Below are 16,723 nucleotides of genomic sequence, written 5' to 3'. Positions count from 1 at the left end.
AAATAAAAGTGTGGAGGCATCCTATTCATCGGCGCACGGGGAAGTGAAAGCCACTCGAATTGTTCGTTTCACTTGAGTTTGATGAGCATTCACCTGGATTTCAAATAGAGATTGCCAGTGAAGTTCTTTATTCTCTTTAACCCCTGACGAAGAGATAGGTATTGTGTAATTTATGTTTGTATGTCTATCTGTGGATTCAAGGGACTTTTACGCGTTGCCAAGATAAAAGACTTTAGACAAATGGACGGCCAGACAGACAACAAAGTAATCCTATAAGGTGCCTATCCCTAAAATTGAGTTACTAAATCCCTGGTCACTCACATCCTTGAATTAATTCTATTTACGCCTTTATGCGGAAAGTCACAAAATCACGCCACTGATCTTAAAAATTAACATACAAATTTGTTCGCTTTTGTATCTTTACGTAGGTACATAATGTGTCGTCAGATAATATATTTATGTATGGTAATTGATTGATCAAACGTAATTTATTTGGCAATGATTAAAGCTTTAACATATTCAGTAATTAAATTATTTACGGCCCGGCATTTATTATTCTATCATGGAAGTCTATGTTTACATCAGCTTATAACGTAAGCTAAAAAAAATAATAATTAATATTCTAGACAAAATAAAAGTACCTACCTATATTTAAATTGATGGGAAAAGCTCATTTTTAACTCATGGATGTTAAAAATTAATTCAGAAAGATTTTTAAAGGATTTTAACATACATTTTAATACTTATGTAATAAAACCTTGATGCTCTACCCTTATTCCTATTTTACATTAAATGTTAGGTTAGGTATAAATGAAAAGATAAAAGTCAAAGTGCTTCCATTCCGGGATTAAACTAACCTTTGAAGGGGAACCACTCCACACTTATCAAAATGATCTTATTGACACAAACTTTATGGAACTAAACGGTTTCGGTTTAACCTTTCTAGTAAATGTCGGAAACCGAGGGAAATTCGTTCTCTCATTTCAGCCCCTATTAAACAAATTTCCCACAGAAACTTCCGAAACCTACACTATGGCGAAACTACATAGTGACTCTACTATTTAAGCGAGCAAACTCAACTATTTTGTCACGAAATAGTTCGTGGTTCACATGGCGGTTGCCAGAGACTTAATGTCGGTGTAGTGGTGGTGCTACCTGCACCGGCACTATAGCACTATAATACTTGACGACACACATTTAGAATGCAAATAATTCAGAATTATTCAATGATATTTTACATTAATCTACTAGTTTTTCCGCGCTAACTTCTTATGTCGCTATCAAAGAGATGGTGAAAATACGAATCGCTGCTGACTTGAGTAGTGACGGTGACTATAATATGGTAAACAAAGTTACTCTGGCAAACGAAAAAAGTAATACACAAAAGTGTTGCGATGAAATATGAATGGCTTCAACCGGCCGACTGAGGTGCTAGAAAAATAGAATAGAAGTGTAGAGCAAAACACGGCTCTCGCTGCTCGGCTTACTGTTTCACGGGTAGAAAAAAATGAAAGGTGCTCGCTTTGCACCGAATATTCGCTATACCGGCTGCGGACAGCCCGCCCGCGGCACTCACATTATTCGCTCGCCTCTATTCAACTCGTGAAAACAATTAAATATGAAAGTTGTACGTGGATGGAATACATGTATCCCCAGGGATATCAAAGATAACGTTCTATGAATATAATATAGGGAGGTAAGTAAAACGGTAGATGTAAGTGTTCGGCAGAAATTAAATTTTTGCTATTGTATACTATACTTACGAAATTACTTATATCTTTATCCAACAAGTTATCTTATTTCTAGTTGGTAAAGTAAAATTAATTAATAAATAAATACTTGAGAATTTATGTTTTTCGTATAAAAAATACCTTTATCCTTCCTGATATAAATAAAGCGGATGAAAGTGATCAGTAAAAAAGAAATAACCTTTCTATATGGAAGTATCAAATACCCTTTGTATTATAATATTATGGCCTTAAAATTCTCCGGCGTGCCTCCATTTCCTTGAATAGGTTTCATCGGGATTTAATGTGAAAATATGCGTAAATATTTTCAAATTATGAAATATGTAATGTTTGTCACGTAAGTATACATGTATGTTTAATGTTTATTTGCCTATTTAAGACCTTCACATGTACACAAACAAAATATAAAAACATCTGAATACATTTTCTTACTTCTCTCTGAAAATAACATTCGAGAATGGAAGCGAAAGCTCGAAGAGATGTTATGAACATAAACAGTTTCGTCATGATGTAACAAAAAGCTTAAACTTGTACCCGTTTACAAAGGATCAAAAAGACAGAAGTTATAACTGTTATAATGATAACCGGCGTAGTTAGTGCGAAGTCTCGAGAGAGAAGCAATAAGGCTTTAGTTTAAAGCTCCCTGTTGGGTGTTTGTGTGAACTGCCGGCGGTGGCGGGGTATCAGGAGTAGATACAATCTATCGATGTAAAGAGCATTTCGGTTTTGGTCTCATACAAAATCGTTAACCCGGCTCAAGGGGCATCAGAGTCACATTCTCTGATGCACACTTGAGTAAATCTTCTCCGGCGCGTCCACGCCGCGGGGGTGGGCATTGAGTGTTCTAGTAGATTCGGGACAGTTCAATGGCCGAGTTCGGAGAAGGACCCAGTGCTGCGGGGAATAACGTGGTCCCCTACCTAGGGTTACAGGTGAAGACCTTAACGGCGGTGAAGGCGTAGATCTAGTAGATTGGTTCGGCGACATCGGCGGAGGAGGCAAGCTCAGCTGTGGAGCGTTATATATCAGCCTGGTGCTAGGCAGCAGTAGGACCAGTACGATGTTAAGGCCGGCGACGGGCTCAGCATTGAAACTTATCGGCGGAGCTAGGACAGCGGTACGGCGGTAAGCTGCGATGACGGAAGGCAACGGGATACCACCGTCATAATTTTTCCCTAGTTGATCAGCTCTGATCACAAATCATGGATAGTACAAACACTGCCACGGCCCTGAGTCTCCGGCGTCCCTTAAATGGGACAAGGGTGCGAAGAATCTCCGGAGGGTACGATAAACAAAATCATACGACCAGGCTAGGAACATGGAACGTGAGAAGCCTTAAACAGCATGGGAAACTACATAATGTCATCAAGGAAATGAGACGCTTGGACATCGGAGTTTTGGGTATAAGTGATACTAAATGGCCAGGGAAAGACCGGTACACAACCACAGAGGGCGAATTGCTGTACTACTCTGGTAAGGATAACGCATCTACTGAACCTTACGGGGTGGCAGTCCTGCTTTCAAAAGAAACTGCTAAGTCTGTTCGCAGTTTTATACCGCATTCCAATAGAAGTATGCTTGTGTGTCTCGAAGCCAAACCACAGAACATAAACATAATTCAAGTGTATGCCCCGACAGCTGAGCGGCCACAGGAAGAGCTGGATGAATTCTATGCGGAAGTAAGGACACTTTTACAATACACGAAAAAACATGACATTAACATAATAATGGGGGATCTTAACGCAAAGGTGGGTTCAGGGGAGGTACCTGGAGTGATCGGAGCGTATGGACTTGGGGTAAGAAATGAGCGCGGGGAACAGCTCATTGAGTTCTGCCAAGAGCACGACCTCGTAGTCACGAATACCCTGTTCAAACATCACCCAAGGAGACTCTATACATGGACATCACCGATGCACACACCAGATCACATAGTTCGTAACCAGATAGACTATATAGCGATAAATAGTCGATATAAAAACTCGATTAAAAGTGCTCAAACCTATCCTGGTGCTGATATCAACTCTGACCATAATCCGGTTGTTGTCAAAATGTCGTGTAATTTAAAACAACTTAAAAAGACGAAAGTTATCTGTCGCCCGGACATCCGTAGCATAAGAGATCCGGATAAAAGAGTGAAAGTCTCCAATGCTATAAACCGCTGGGCCAGTAATAATATAAATACTACAGCATCTGTGGAGGAAGTGAATGTTGGTCTGATACAAACTATCGCCGATATTAATAAAACTATTTTGGGTCCGACACAGAACAATAAACGGCAACAATGGATGGAAGATGAAATCTTAGACCTCATGGAAAAACGCCGGCTGTATAAACAATCAGATTTAAGTAGGTACAAGACTCTGAACAAATTAATAAGGAGGAAAATTCGTACAGCTCGGTCTAAATTCTATGAGAACAAATGTGAAAGGTTGGAAGAACTCAGCATCAAACACGATAGCTTTAACCTTCACAAAGAGATTAAAGAGATGGCTGGTTTGCGGAAATGGACTAATCCAAATACGTTGGTGGATAGTAGTGGCAATCTTCTGATAGACAAAGAGAGCAAGAAATCCACATGGAAACTCTACGTTGAAAACATGTTTGCCGATGTTACTAGAGGAAACGCAACGACACAATGCGAAGATACTGGACCCCCAATATTGAGAGCAGAGGTATTAAAAGCCCTGAAAAGGGCGAAGACCGGTAAATCTCCGGGGCCAGATCAAATCCATGTGGAGATTCTACAATTAATAGAGGAGCACCTTGTCGATGCAGTTACCAACTTCTTCAACTGTATTTATGAAACTGGGGCCATGCCAAAGGATTGGTTAGTGTCAACGTTTGTTACTCTCCCGAAGAAACCAACAGCTAAGAAATGCACAGAATACCGCACAATCAGTCTAATGAGTCAGGTACTGAAACTCTTCCTCTCAATTATTCATGAGCGGATTAGAGTCAAGTGCGATGCAGAAATATCTGAGAGTCAGTTTGGATTCAGATCTGGACTAGGAACCAGAGAAGCTCTGTTCTCGTTGAATGTACTTGTCCAGAAATGTAGAGACCTGCAGAACGACGTCATCATATGTTTTGTTGACTACGAAAAAGCCTTTGACCGTGTTAAACACGAGGTACTGATGCGTCGTTTGCAGGAAATCGGAATTGATAGCAGGGACATGAGGATAATACAGAACCTATACTGGAACCAAACCAGCACTGTGAGAGTGGACGGTGACGAAACCGATCTTATAGCGATATGTCGTGGAGTGAGACAGGGATGCATTCTGTCCCCGCTCCTGTTTAATCTGTACTCAGAAGCTGTCATCTGCGAAGCACTGGAAGAGAAAGAGTCGGGTGTCAAAATCAATGGGCAAGTAATAAACAACTTGAGATACGCCGATGACACCGCTCTTATAGCATCCTCACCAGAAGATCTTCAGAGGATAGTTGATTGTGTTTATGAGTGCAGTCAAAAAGCGGGGCTATCAATGAACCTGACTAAAACGAAGGTTATGGTGGTTTCTAGAAGAGAACACTTCAACCCAACAATCTCGATAGCAGGAACTAATTTGGAGAGAGTGACTAAGTACAAGTACCTAGGCACATGGGTGACTGAAGCATGGGAATCTGAACCTGAGATAAAGACCCGAATTGAAATCGCTCGTGCGTCCTTTACCAAAATGAAAAAGGTGCTCTGTAACAAGGACGTAAATATTCATCTCCGAATTAGACTGCTTCAATGCTACATCTGGCCAGTAGTTATGTACGGTTGCGAAGCCTGGACCCTAAAGGAGACAGCCTGCAAAAAACTGGACGCCTTTGAAATGTGGTGTTTCCGAAGAATGCTGAGGATAAGTTGGGTCCATAAAGTGACGAACGAAGAAGTTCTGCGACGCGTCGGAAGATCCCGAGAACTCACCTTGACCATAAAACAGAAGAAGACAAGCTATCTAGGACATGTGCTCAGGCACGATCGATACCGACTTCTTCAGGTCATTATGATGGGCAAGGTAGAGGGGAAAAGACGTGTGGGCAGAAGGAGAAAATCGTGGCTCCGCAATATAAGAGAATGGACGGGAGTGGCCAGCGTGGAACAGCTGATGCGCTTGGCGAAGAATAGAGAGGAGTATGCAGAGCTGACCGCCAACCTCCAGTAGTGGAGAGGCACCAGAAGAAGAAGAAGAAGAAGAAAGAGCATTTGGGTTTTTTCGCTTTAATTTGGGGATTACAACACAACAGATAAGGTTCTAACATAGAGGTGGAATTCCTGCTAGGTATAAATATCTAATATAAGATTCAGAGCCAAAGGGATTTGTTCGAACGAGAGAGCTAATACTCGTATAATACAGTAATCTTTCATTTAATTGATTAAGACGCGGCTCGAGCCTACATGTTCCAATTCATTTCTGATATAATTTCATTCAGAAACTGGATTAGTGGCTTTACGAAAGAAGATCGAGATATACTGTGTTTAATTTGTATAACTCTACAACCTGTATTTTGTGAAACCTGAATAACTTAATGTTTTCATTTATCAGCAAAGTGCCTACCTACGTTTTAGCAGTTCCTACTCTTGTTATGAACAACTTATGCCTTATGTATAACTATGACGTTAGGCGAGTAATTTACTTACTATTGTATGAGTTTAATAATTATAAAACCTAAAATAACATAGTTTTAATGTTAATTTGTTATAATTAATTTCAAGAGGCATGAATGATTTACGCAAATTGCCGTTTGTTTTGAACATATAGGTAAATGTATGTTATACTTAGTGCTTTATGCTGCTTGACAACAATACACACTTAAATCATAATTATCATAAAGGATCACCTTAGACATTTGATTAAGAGCCCGACCAAACTATCGGCCGACTATAAGTCTGCAGTCTGCGGGGGGTCTTAGTGTTTTATGCTGACTGACAACAATGCACGCTTAAATCATAAATTTAGATCAGCTTCATACACGAAATGAGCCGATGATCCGCCTCTGCGATTACCTACATCGATCGCGGTCACCTCTGGAGAATATCGCTGCAATCTGGTGCTAATTATAGAGACGTCCGGTCAATGCGCCTGCACTTCAGCGACTGAACCCAAATACCGGCAGTCGGCGCCGCCGGATCAGCCACGGGAAATGAGATGAGATCACGCATGCTTGGAACAATAGCCATTATTACGAACATGTTAAGATCTCATCTAATTAGAATCTGTTTCGTGTCGGCATGGTCATGTCATGTACATAATACGTACCTATAGTATGTGTCGTAAAATGCTTATTTGTAATGTAATATTATGAGAGCTTATCTTGTTACGACTTATTTGTCCCGGAAGACTAGCTTTCATATTATGAGTCTTATAAATTTCCTTAATATACGAAATTGTATTCAGTATGTAGGTACAGGCACATATACATAATAATTTAGTTAATGCCTTACTAAGCAAATATCACGTTATCTTAAATTAAAAGTGCTAAGAACCCTCGTTAAATATTAAGCTAGCTGTTGTCTGAAACAAACAGCGCAGGTCGCGAGGCAAGTTGCTGCGGCGAGCTTTTTAATTTGTCTTTTAGCTTTATTTCGCTGCTTGAGACTGTACGGTGCTATAGTGTTTACACAGCTAACCGTACTACCATCTAGCATGTTGGTATAGCTAGATGTACATGTAACTCAGTCTCATGTGGGTTACGCTCGCTTTAAAAAAAAATAGCTATCCCGCAATCTGTAGGTACGGTCAGCTGCTTAAGTAGCTATACACTTTTGTACTTTGTCAAATTATGTACCTACCACGTACCTACATACTAAACCGTCAATGACAGTTTGTCAATTTGACAAGGTACAAAAGTGTATAGCTACTTATGCAGCTACTTACGAAATAGAGTTATGTTTGCAGCGGCAACTTACAACTAAGACAAAAACGCCATTTTGATAAAAGACAGCCAAAAATAAATTAGTATGGCAAAAGCAAACGAAACAAACTGTGTTTTTAAAGTTCGGTTGTTAAAATACACCAAGTAACGAGTTAAATTTTACGGCTGCCGACTTGAATAAACGACTACATTTTTATAGATAAGTTTCCGTTTTAACATTGTGCACACAACTTCATTCTGCGGAAAAGTTTCAGCTTTTACGGTTATTGTAGTCGCATGTGTTCAGAAACTCTCACTGAAATGAAAGATAGCTGGGTTTTAGATTTAAAGAGATAGAAGCGTATCATAAAACGATATGTTCAGTTAAAATTTTACCTTCTTTTTTAAAAAAGTGACGATGAAATCAATCATAAATTGCTATAAATTAGAATTATCTTTATATTATTATTCTTATAATATTCTTATGTTCTTGATTGGGATATTTTAGAATATTGTTAAAGGTTAAAATTGCATGTTACAAACTCAATAAAAATCCTATATTTCTTTGAAATGGTTTTTTTTTCATGGATAAGTACTAAATACCTATAAATTACGAAAATGGATTTTGTTTGACAGCTTCAGTACAATACCTCTCCTTTCCTCCCTTTTAAATTAATGAAAATATGAAACAGTTCGCATTTTCCTGCTAGCTTACAAAATATATGCTGAATGAGGATTACGATCTAACAGAGACACGGACCAAATAATAATAAAGGCAGACTTTTAGCAAATCTCTCGTAAAACAAAGACCGATTTAGGTCTAATACTGTTTAGATTTTTATTGTAAGCTTTCTTTGTTAGAAAATTGGAAGTAAACAAGGTCATCGGGATTGATATTACCGTGAAATGTTTCATGTCCAACAAGGGTCCCGTGTTATGCGTCCCTGAAGGTGAGTCCGCGAGGGTCCATTATACACGCATTACAGGATAATGTGACCTTTTCCGCTCCATTCAAGCTATACGTAAGTGTAGAGCTGGTATTTGTATCCGAGTTAATCCTTAACGAAATGATACCGCGGCTTTGCTGAGTGAAAAAGAAATAATGATTGCCTATTGAGAATACCCCTTGGAGGCTCTCCGCGCCTCTGTCGCGCCTATTCAATGAGGCCCTCTTTAGGCGTTTCTCATTTCCCTTTTGAAAAACCTACCTTTCACCAGTTAATATCGGCCGGAAGCCGCCGCCGCTTTATTACAACTTCTTGTACTTACACAAATAAATCGGAGAAATTCTATTCACGCCTTTCAGCTTGCCAATATTTATTGTATTATAAGTAATTTATAAACGTACATACCTACTTTCAAAACTTGAATTTAACATAAACACAGGATGGCCGGTAATTAATAAATTGAATCTTTAAGGATAGGAAGCGAAACAATTTTATTGACTAAATATTTTTGTTTTTCTTTCTTTATTTTGTGCACCATTTGGTAGGCCATTTTTATATTATACCTAAACTACAAATAAGTTATATCTACTGTACGCTTATTCCACAAATAATATGTCGGCATTGAATTTCAATTACACTTTGTGCAATATCAGTATGACATTCAGTTGATTTACAGCATCACTGCTGGAATGCGATAGAAAGCTCAGCGTACTGGAAAACGATCTACAATTTCGCAAGCTTTATGCATTTCCAAGATACCTAACAAGCATGATATTCCGTATTAATAGAACATTCCAGATTCCGTTAAATCCTTTTATAGGTCTTATTTATGAGATAATAATATAGTGGGTGGTATAAACTGTTCTGTTTCTTTTGTTTAAAGATTTGAAAACAAGTATTTATTGGTTTAATTCTATCTGACTTTAGATGATAATTTTCTTTCTACAGACGCAGCGCAGTGTCCATATTTTGTATTAAGTACTTATGTATGTTCTTTATTTAAATAAATTCGATTGCTTTGATATGATACTTTTATGTGATGTAACAAACCTATTGTTACATCACATAAAAGTATCATATCATATTTTAATACATTGTCAACTTTGTTGTAAGTACCGTCGCAATAACCGAAAATAAAGGAAAATATATCTGTAACTTCTACTTACGTATTGTATATAAGCAAAGCATACAGTTTGTGGTGGAAAAAGTAATTTTATGGTTGGTCGCACTGGGGCCTGTTCGCTACGAATACGTAAGTGCTTACATTATTCTACATTTTTTGTTTATTCAGAATTATATGTCACACTCTTACCTATGTAAGGTAAACATTGCTTGTAAGTACTATTTTAAGTTAGGTTTTGTATTTTTTAAAATATGACAAATGACAATCATAGAAAGTTATTTGTTGAATATTCTGATACTTTCATAGAATCTCGCGGGCTCTCTGAAAGTATCAGGCCCCTCCCCCCTCTCGATTTATTACTTATACCATAATATGGGCGCTGTTATAGGGCTATATATTATAATATCAGTCCTGGCTGGGATTCGAACCCGTGAACAGCCAGTTCTGAGACTACGAATAGTAAGTGACTCTGACTGCTATGCTGAAGATCCCGGGTTCGATTCCCGGTTGGGGCAGATATTTGTAAGACGGATATTTTTACTCGGGTCCTGGGTGTTAACAAGTAAATATCTGTGTAGATATATCAGCTGTCCGATACCCATATTATACCACTGCCTAGTTTGGGGTCGGAGGGCCGTGTATGAGATGTCACCACATGCAGTGTGCAGCAGTACTCACGGGTGCCATCGAAGCGCGTGGCGATGGTGTCCAGGAAGGTGTTCTGGGGCGCCAGCAGCCCCTTCCGCGCCGGCATCCCCGCGCGCTCGCCTCACCCCCGCAGCCGTCTGATGACAACATGTACCATGTTACATTTTTAAAATTAGGCTATTAAAAGTAAAATAGAATGGGAGAAGATGTTCAACAGATCGCCGGAAACTGGCCGCATTATACCGGTGTACGGCATAACTAAGCCTTTTTTAAATGTACCTTTACCATTTCCATTTTCAATACCATTCTTTATTCTCTTGCTGAGTTGCTGCACAGTTTACAAAGGTGATAATGGTCAATCACGGGGTCTTAACTTGGCCTTAATGGTTAAAAAACCTACCGTAATTATCTGGCCTGAAAGAAGCCATTTATATTTTCTAATTTTTTTTGTATTTTATTTGGCACAGATTATGATTGCAATCCGACATTACAACGAAAACCCACATTGTCGGAATATAATTTGATTCCATTGTTGGTAGTTAAGTATTGACTAACCTCAACGATTCATGAAGTTCCCCGAATCGACTGAATCGAATGCAGCACAAATACGGCCTTGTATGAGTCCATTTCATACGTATTTCGTTCATATTACATATGTTGGATTACGGCGTCGAAACGTGCCGATTGAAAACGAATTATCGTTTGATCAAAACAAATATTTGTGAGTAAGTATATGAACGCAATATTTTATGAAAAGTTTATCTTGCTCTAAAAGCCTATGTGAACATACCATGCAGATACGATAAGATTTTATCTGAGTATAAAAACTTAACTTTTCTGAAGCTATCACACATTGCTTAGTAGTAAGTATGCGTATACTTATACGACGATATACTTACGATAATATTCGCAGCGATACATTTACTTGGAATCCTACAAATTGATTGTTTTTTGGTAAAGCTTGTATAAATACAGGTGATAACAGTAAAAAATGGATAAGGTAATATGAGAGGTAGTAATAATAAATGAATGGGTAAGGTAGTATGCTGAAACAGTGGGGTCATTCTGAACAACTTAGTAAACCCAGGATTTCAAATTTATTACACCGTAGGTATTTAAATATTATCATAATCGAAAAGTCCAATTCTAAATGTTAAACTCAGGCCATCTATTGTCTAACTTTTAGCTCGTTAGAAACCAGTATTATTCAGAATCAGAAGAATGTAAACAATACATACAAATCTTAATTAAAGGTTTCATGAAAGCTTCTGAAAATTATACATCCGTACACTGAACACAAAAGTTTAAAAATTTGTGTTCCAGTGAAAATATATTGAGAAGCAAACCTCTAAGTACTTTTCAGTTATTTGATACCAACTGTTTCACTACAAACCGTGATTATCAGATGAACTGCTGATTGAGGATTTACATATGGCTCAATACACTTTTGCCACCAGGTCTAGGTTCTAGCATCTCGTTTTTTTTGTGACCTATTTATGCGACTAGTGGAATAGTTGAAATGGCGACGCGATGAATCAACCTGGTGGTGTTATTACAGCTCTTAGGGTCACGTTAAACGATAGAATATGCCTGCAGCATCCACCTTCTCATAAACATTTTATGTTTCATAAATGTGAAGCAGTAAATATGAATTAATGGCGTCCTAGGCTGCGTCCTTTTGTAAGCCATATTCTTTCAGCTTTCAGCTGTAATCACATTGCCGGCCATCTAATAACTTTTCACGTAAATCAATGCATTATCTTAACGGCTATAAGACCCTTGCTGGTTATTATGAGTCTCTGTGACTTCGAATAATGGACTTTCCTTTGTATCCGGATGTGGCTGAGCTGATATTTACGTACACCATTTTTAGCCATAATGTAATATTACAAGTAAAATAACGTCAGAAAACTACTTGTAAAATTACTATTAGCTGTTAATTAACGTTTTATGTTGTATTATTACTGTTCAAATCTTATACAGATACATTATTTATTCAGTTATATTATGATATGATTTTGTAAACATTACAACATTTCAATTCAATTAAATATTCTGGTTACTACTAATTAGGACGAATCCGATTCCTTTTGAGGACCAGAAATTTGAAGGACGATTTCATTTTGTAACGTGTTATATAAAATACATTCACCTTTTTAGGTTCAACTTTAGGTAACGTACCAATCCATGCCACCCTTATATTTTTATGAAAGAATAATGTTCTTGCATGATGAAAAAAAGAACTAATCTTGGTAAATAAAACGATATGCCTTTTTACTCTTATCAACGAGAGAAAGCGTACTTTAGACGATTTTAAATATCTTTATTTTTACTGTTTTCCTACAAACAATAAACAAGGAGGGAACAAGAGAAAACAAAAGTGATGTTGTTTATGAATAAACAAGAAGTCTCGGAGGCGGGAACACGAGTGTCAGTCGACACCGCGGCCCGAGCGCGGGGCGAGTCGCCCCCGCCGCCGCCGCCGCCGCGGGCTATAGAATATCACTAGTCCACCTGTGGACCTATCGTGAACTTGTTTTGACAACGATTTTCGGTTTCAAATTCGGATATTGAATTTGGCACTAAGTATACATATAATTACTTCGTATATGTTTTTTCGTTTTGTTTTGGGGCGGGGTGCGAGGAAACATCGATCAATTAAATTGCCGAAACTCCGCTCATACAATTTCATTGGACGATTATTGCCTTGCACACCGCTCCGCTCAGGTGGATATGCACCCTTATGGCACCCGCGCACTAGGCAGGCTGGTTCGTGGCTGCTTAGCTAGTGCGCGGGTTCCCATACAACGTCGTATGTTTAACTGGCTGCCGCAGCCAGCCTGCCTAGTAAATAAATATGATTTGCCCTCCTACACACGTTTGTTTTTTTCGAGAGTGTACAAATTGTATGACGTGAAGAATAAATCGTCAGACGCGGAATTCCCATCGGTGGTCACGAATGAGCGCTTAGTTGTGAATTTGACTGCCGTATGAGGGTGTCTACTACGCGTTGGCGTAGCGCTACGACCCTCGCTACGAGTCTCGCGTAGCAATTTTGGGCGTAGAAAAACCGAGTGTAGCGGGGACAAGTGAAATTCGTGCCATCTTCCAAATTGATTGTCCCTTGAAGTTATTATTATTTTTATTAGGAAAAGCAAACAATTGTACAATGTATCAATCAAAAAATGGTAATTACACTCACGACCAATGAAAAGGTTCCACTGAGAAAAGCACCTAATTACTCCTAAACGGAAAAGGCTAGCTTAAGGACGCCTTCTGAAACATTAAAGTACATTTAACAGAGCATCACGATATTACCAACTAAAAACAATAATATTTTGTTCAAATAATATTATTTTGTGAAAAATTTGGGATTGTTTGGTGTCGGGATTTTGTGGGTGGAACTTTTTCATTGCCCGTGAGTGTATTATATATCATAGAAAATATCACAAAATATAAATATATCACTAACGTGAAAAACACAATAGCTAATTTTAAATTTTAATGTGGGTTTCTGCAACTACTTATGTGATTCTTTAAAAAATTATTGATGTAGAATTAATGTAAAAAAAACACCGCATCGCTTAGATACGATCATGAGACAATTGTATAAAATATGCGAACTTCGCAGGCAGAAGCCACTATAGCTAGAAATACAATAATTATTTAAGCTCATACTTCCGTTCTTCCTTAGCATTTATTTGCTATTTTCATTAAGTAACTCCGATATGAACTGATTCTTTTGTTTCTGTTAGATGCAAAGATAGTCTGAGCGAAGAATCCGAAAGAAAAACAATATCGATTTAAATATTTTCTACATTGCAGAGTTACGTACCAGTACTTAACTGGACCGACTTGTACGGATTGTCCACATTGTGCGCGGCATTACGCCCGGTGCGCCACGGCATAGTGTGCGATACTTCATATTATTATACATATAAAATGTAAGTACTGGAGACATTTTTGTGATGGGGTTCGACACGCTGCGGCGCGTCATCAATCTACGCATGTACCATATAATATACTTAAGCCATAATATAAACCATATTAATATACTAAACATATACTTCGGTATATAATTATTATTGTGAACCAAAAAAGCTTTGTTCACAGAACCATAAGCCTCCTCCTCCTCACTAACTAACAATGGTATCAAACCATGAATCACCGGCTGAGCTCCACAACCACAACCCATTCAACTATTACATACCATCGTATATAGAATTACACACGTATATGTACATGCATAGAGTGAGTATATGTGAGTATTCACTGTAGGTACATAGGTAGGTTGCATTCCAGGCGCTGCGAGCACATTGTTCGCGATGGCGAGCGTCGAGCTTTGTCGAAGCCGTAATCTACTAAAAGCTACTGCATATAAGTAAACAAAGCTTTACATAAACTTTTACTATTTACTTTATAAAGCGGATAAAGAGCTACGTTATCGGTTTTCCCATTATGTGGCTACTTAGCTCTTAAATTGTAAGCTTTGATACGGTTACGAACTCTTACAATGTATTTGTAAAATTACGTTATGTTTATTGAATAAAAAATTAGAACGATATAAGAAACGTTCAATTATATTTTAAATAATGTTTATGCGACTGTTCCTCTGGCCTTTTCCAGATTCCCTTCTTTGATAAACTTTATTTTAATAAGGCACGTCTGAAGATATCTTCAGTGTCTGTCTGACTAAAGTTTGTAAGTCGGTAGAATAGGGCTTGAAGATGTCTTGAAACAACGTCGTATTAGCATTAAATAATAAAATGAGATAAACAAGTTATAACCTTCCTAACTAACGTTATGTCTTTTAACAAGTTTGACTTTAACAAAAGTGAACAGTCAAAGAGTAAATTACATTCTTCCTCAGCTCATATTAAATTCATTAGGGTACCGGATTAAAGTAAGTACTACGTCAACGTATAAACGTAAGTACATGCTTACTTTTAGGTAATAAAGACAAATTTAGTTGGTTAATTTATTGAGTATATTATATAATCTAGAATTTATATTATATGTTTGTGCTTGTGTATAATGGAGGTTATTTAGCAATTTGAAGTTAATTTAATAACCCGAAGAGAATAATATCCAATCAAAAACGTATAGAACAAATAATTTAAACAACGTTTGGTATTTTCCGTAACTGATACATTTAGCTTTAGTCATCACGACCCATTACGTCCCCACTGCTGGGGCACGGGTCTCCTTCCAATGAAGGAAGGGTTTAGGCCTAGTCCACCACGCTGGCCAAGTGCGGGTTTAGCTTTAGTAATATCTACAAAATCCAACAAAAGAAGCCAAAAATACATTCACATAATATATTTTAAGTAATGTAGTATCATCACATGTTCGTAGTACAGTAAGAAACCTCAAAGCTAGTTGATAAGCCACAGGGGGTTTCATAAACTTACATGAGTAAGAGCTCTCTGCGGTATTATGTGAATATCAAAATATTCATATTCACTTCAGTACGCAAACAATCCTAAAACACTTTCGTAATAATCTGATTTATAACGTACATTGTGGAGGTGAAATATTCAAGGCGGAAGTTTTTGAGGAAAGCTCGTGTATGTAGGAAAATGTGGTTGGCTGTAAAATAGTTGAGTAGGTACACACTTACTTAGTCAAATATTTTCGTACTAAGACACTTTTTCCACTGAAGATAAGTATCATGAGAAGTAAATTCTAGTAAGTTGGTTATTAAATAAATGTTACGCGTATGAACCTTTGAATATATTTTTGTTGAGCACCTTTTATGTCTATATTAAAAGTACTAATATCAAATAAGTTGTGCATAAATTACTAAGTACCTATGTACATTTTAATGTATAAGTTTGCTGTAACTCAATATTTATTTAAATACACCAGTACATCACTGTCAATAATATTTAAATTGATTGATGTATATTTTGTCAGTAAACAAATGAACACCACTCTGAATAATACACCTTAAAGTAAACCTCAATTTGTGTTTGAAGCATAAATAGAATAATACCGAGGGAATTTACCAGTATCACAAGACGATTGTCTTTGTTAAAGAGAAACTTATATCATCCTCTTAGCGTTCACTCATGGGACTAAATATCTTGTTGTACGTTTGACGTATTGTACACATTGTGAAGAGTAATGTCAAAGTATGGCACAGGAGCAGCCTAGCGGTGCATGCACTGTATTCCCTCAGCTCCATACTTAGTTTTCACTGCTTGAACGGCGAGGGACAACCCCCACTAGGCCCTCTGTTATTATTTTAACCGCCGATCGAATAATCAAGTTGATTTAAAGTCACCCTTTAGTAAGTGCTCTCTATTTGATTAGGTTATACTTATAAAAAAATATATGAAGTCTGGTTTAGAGTAGGAAAACGCGGTAACGCGGTACACTATTCAAACTGTATTTATTTTATCTCAGTAGTT

The 16,723-nt window shown here is 37.6% G+C and overlaps 1 protein-coding gene across 5 annotated transcripts in view; it reads right to left on the bottom strand.

The window, feature by feature from the left end:
* LOC105395686 (potassium voltage-gated channel subfamily H member 8) overlaps window positions 1-16,723 on the bottom strand; it is a 58,127-nt gene that overhangs the window by 14,800 nt on the left and 26,604 nt on the right. For all 5 annotated transcript variants that reach the window (XM_048623398.1, XM_048623400.1, XM_048623399.1 and 2 more), the window contains exon 2: window positions 10,341-10,447. In XM_048623398.1, coding sequence (XP_048479355.1) covers window positions 10,341-10,416 — 76 coding nt within the window. In that variant the 5' untranslated portion in view covers window positions 10,417-10,447. The remainder of the gene's footprint in view (window positions 1-10,340; window positions 10,448-16,723) is intronic.

This window comes from Plutella xylostella, chromosome 10 (assembly GCF_932276165.1).
Source record: "Plutella xylostella chromosome 10, ilPluXylo3.1, whole genome shotgun sequence".
Lineage (NCBI taxonomy): Eukaryota > Metazoa > Arthropoda > Insecta > Lepidoptera > Plutellidae > Plutella > Plutella xylostella.
This window is presented reverse-complemented; position numbering and strand designations above follow the sequence as displayed.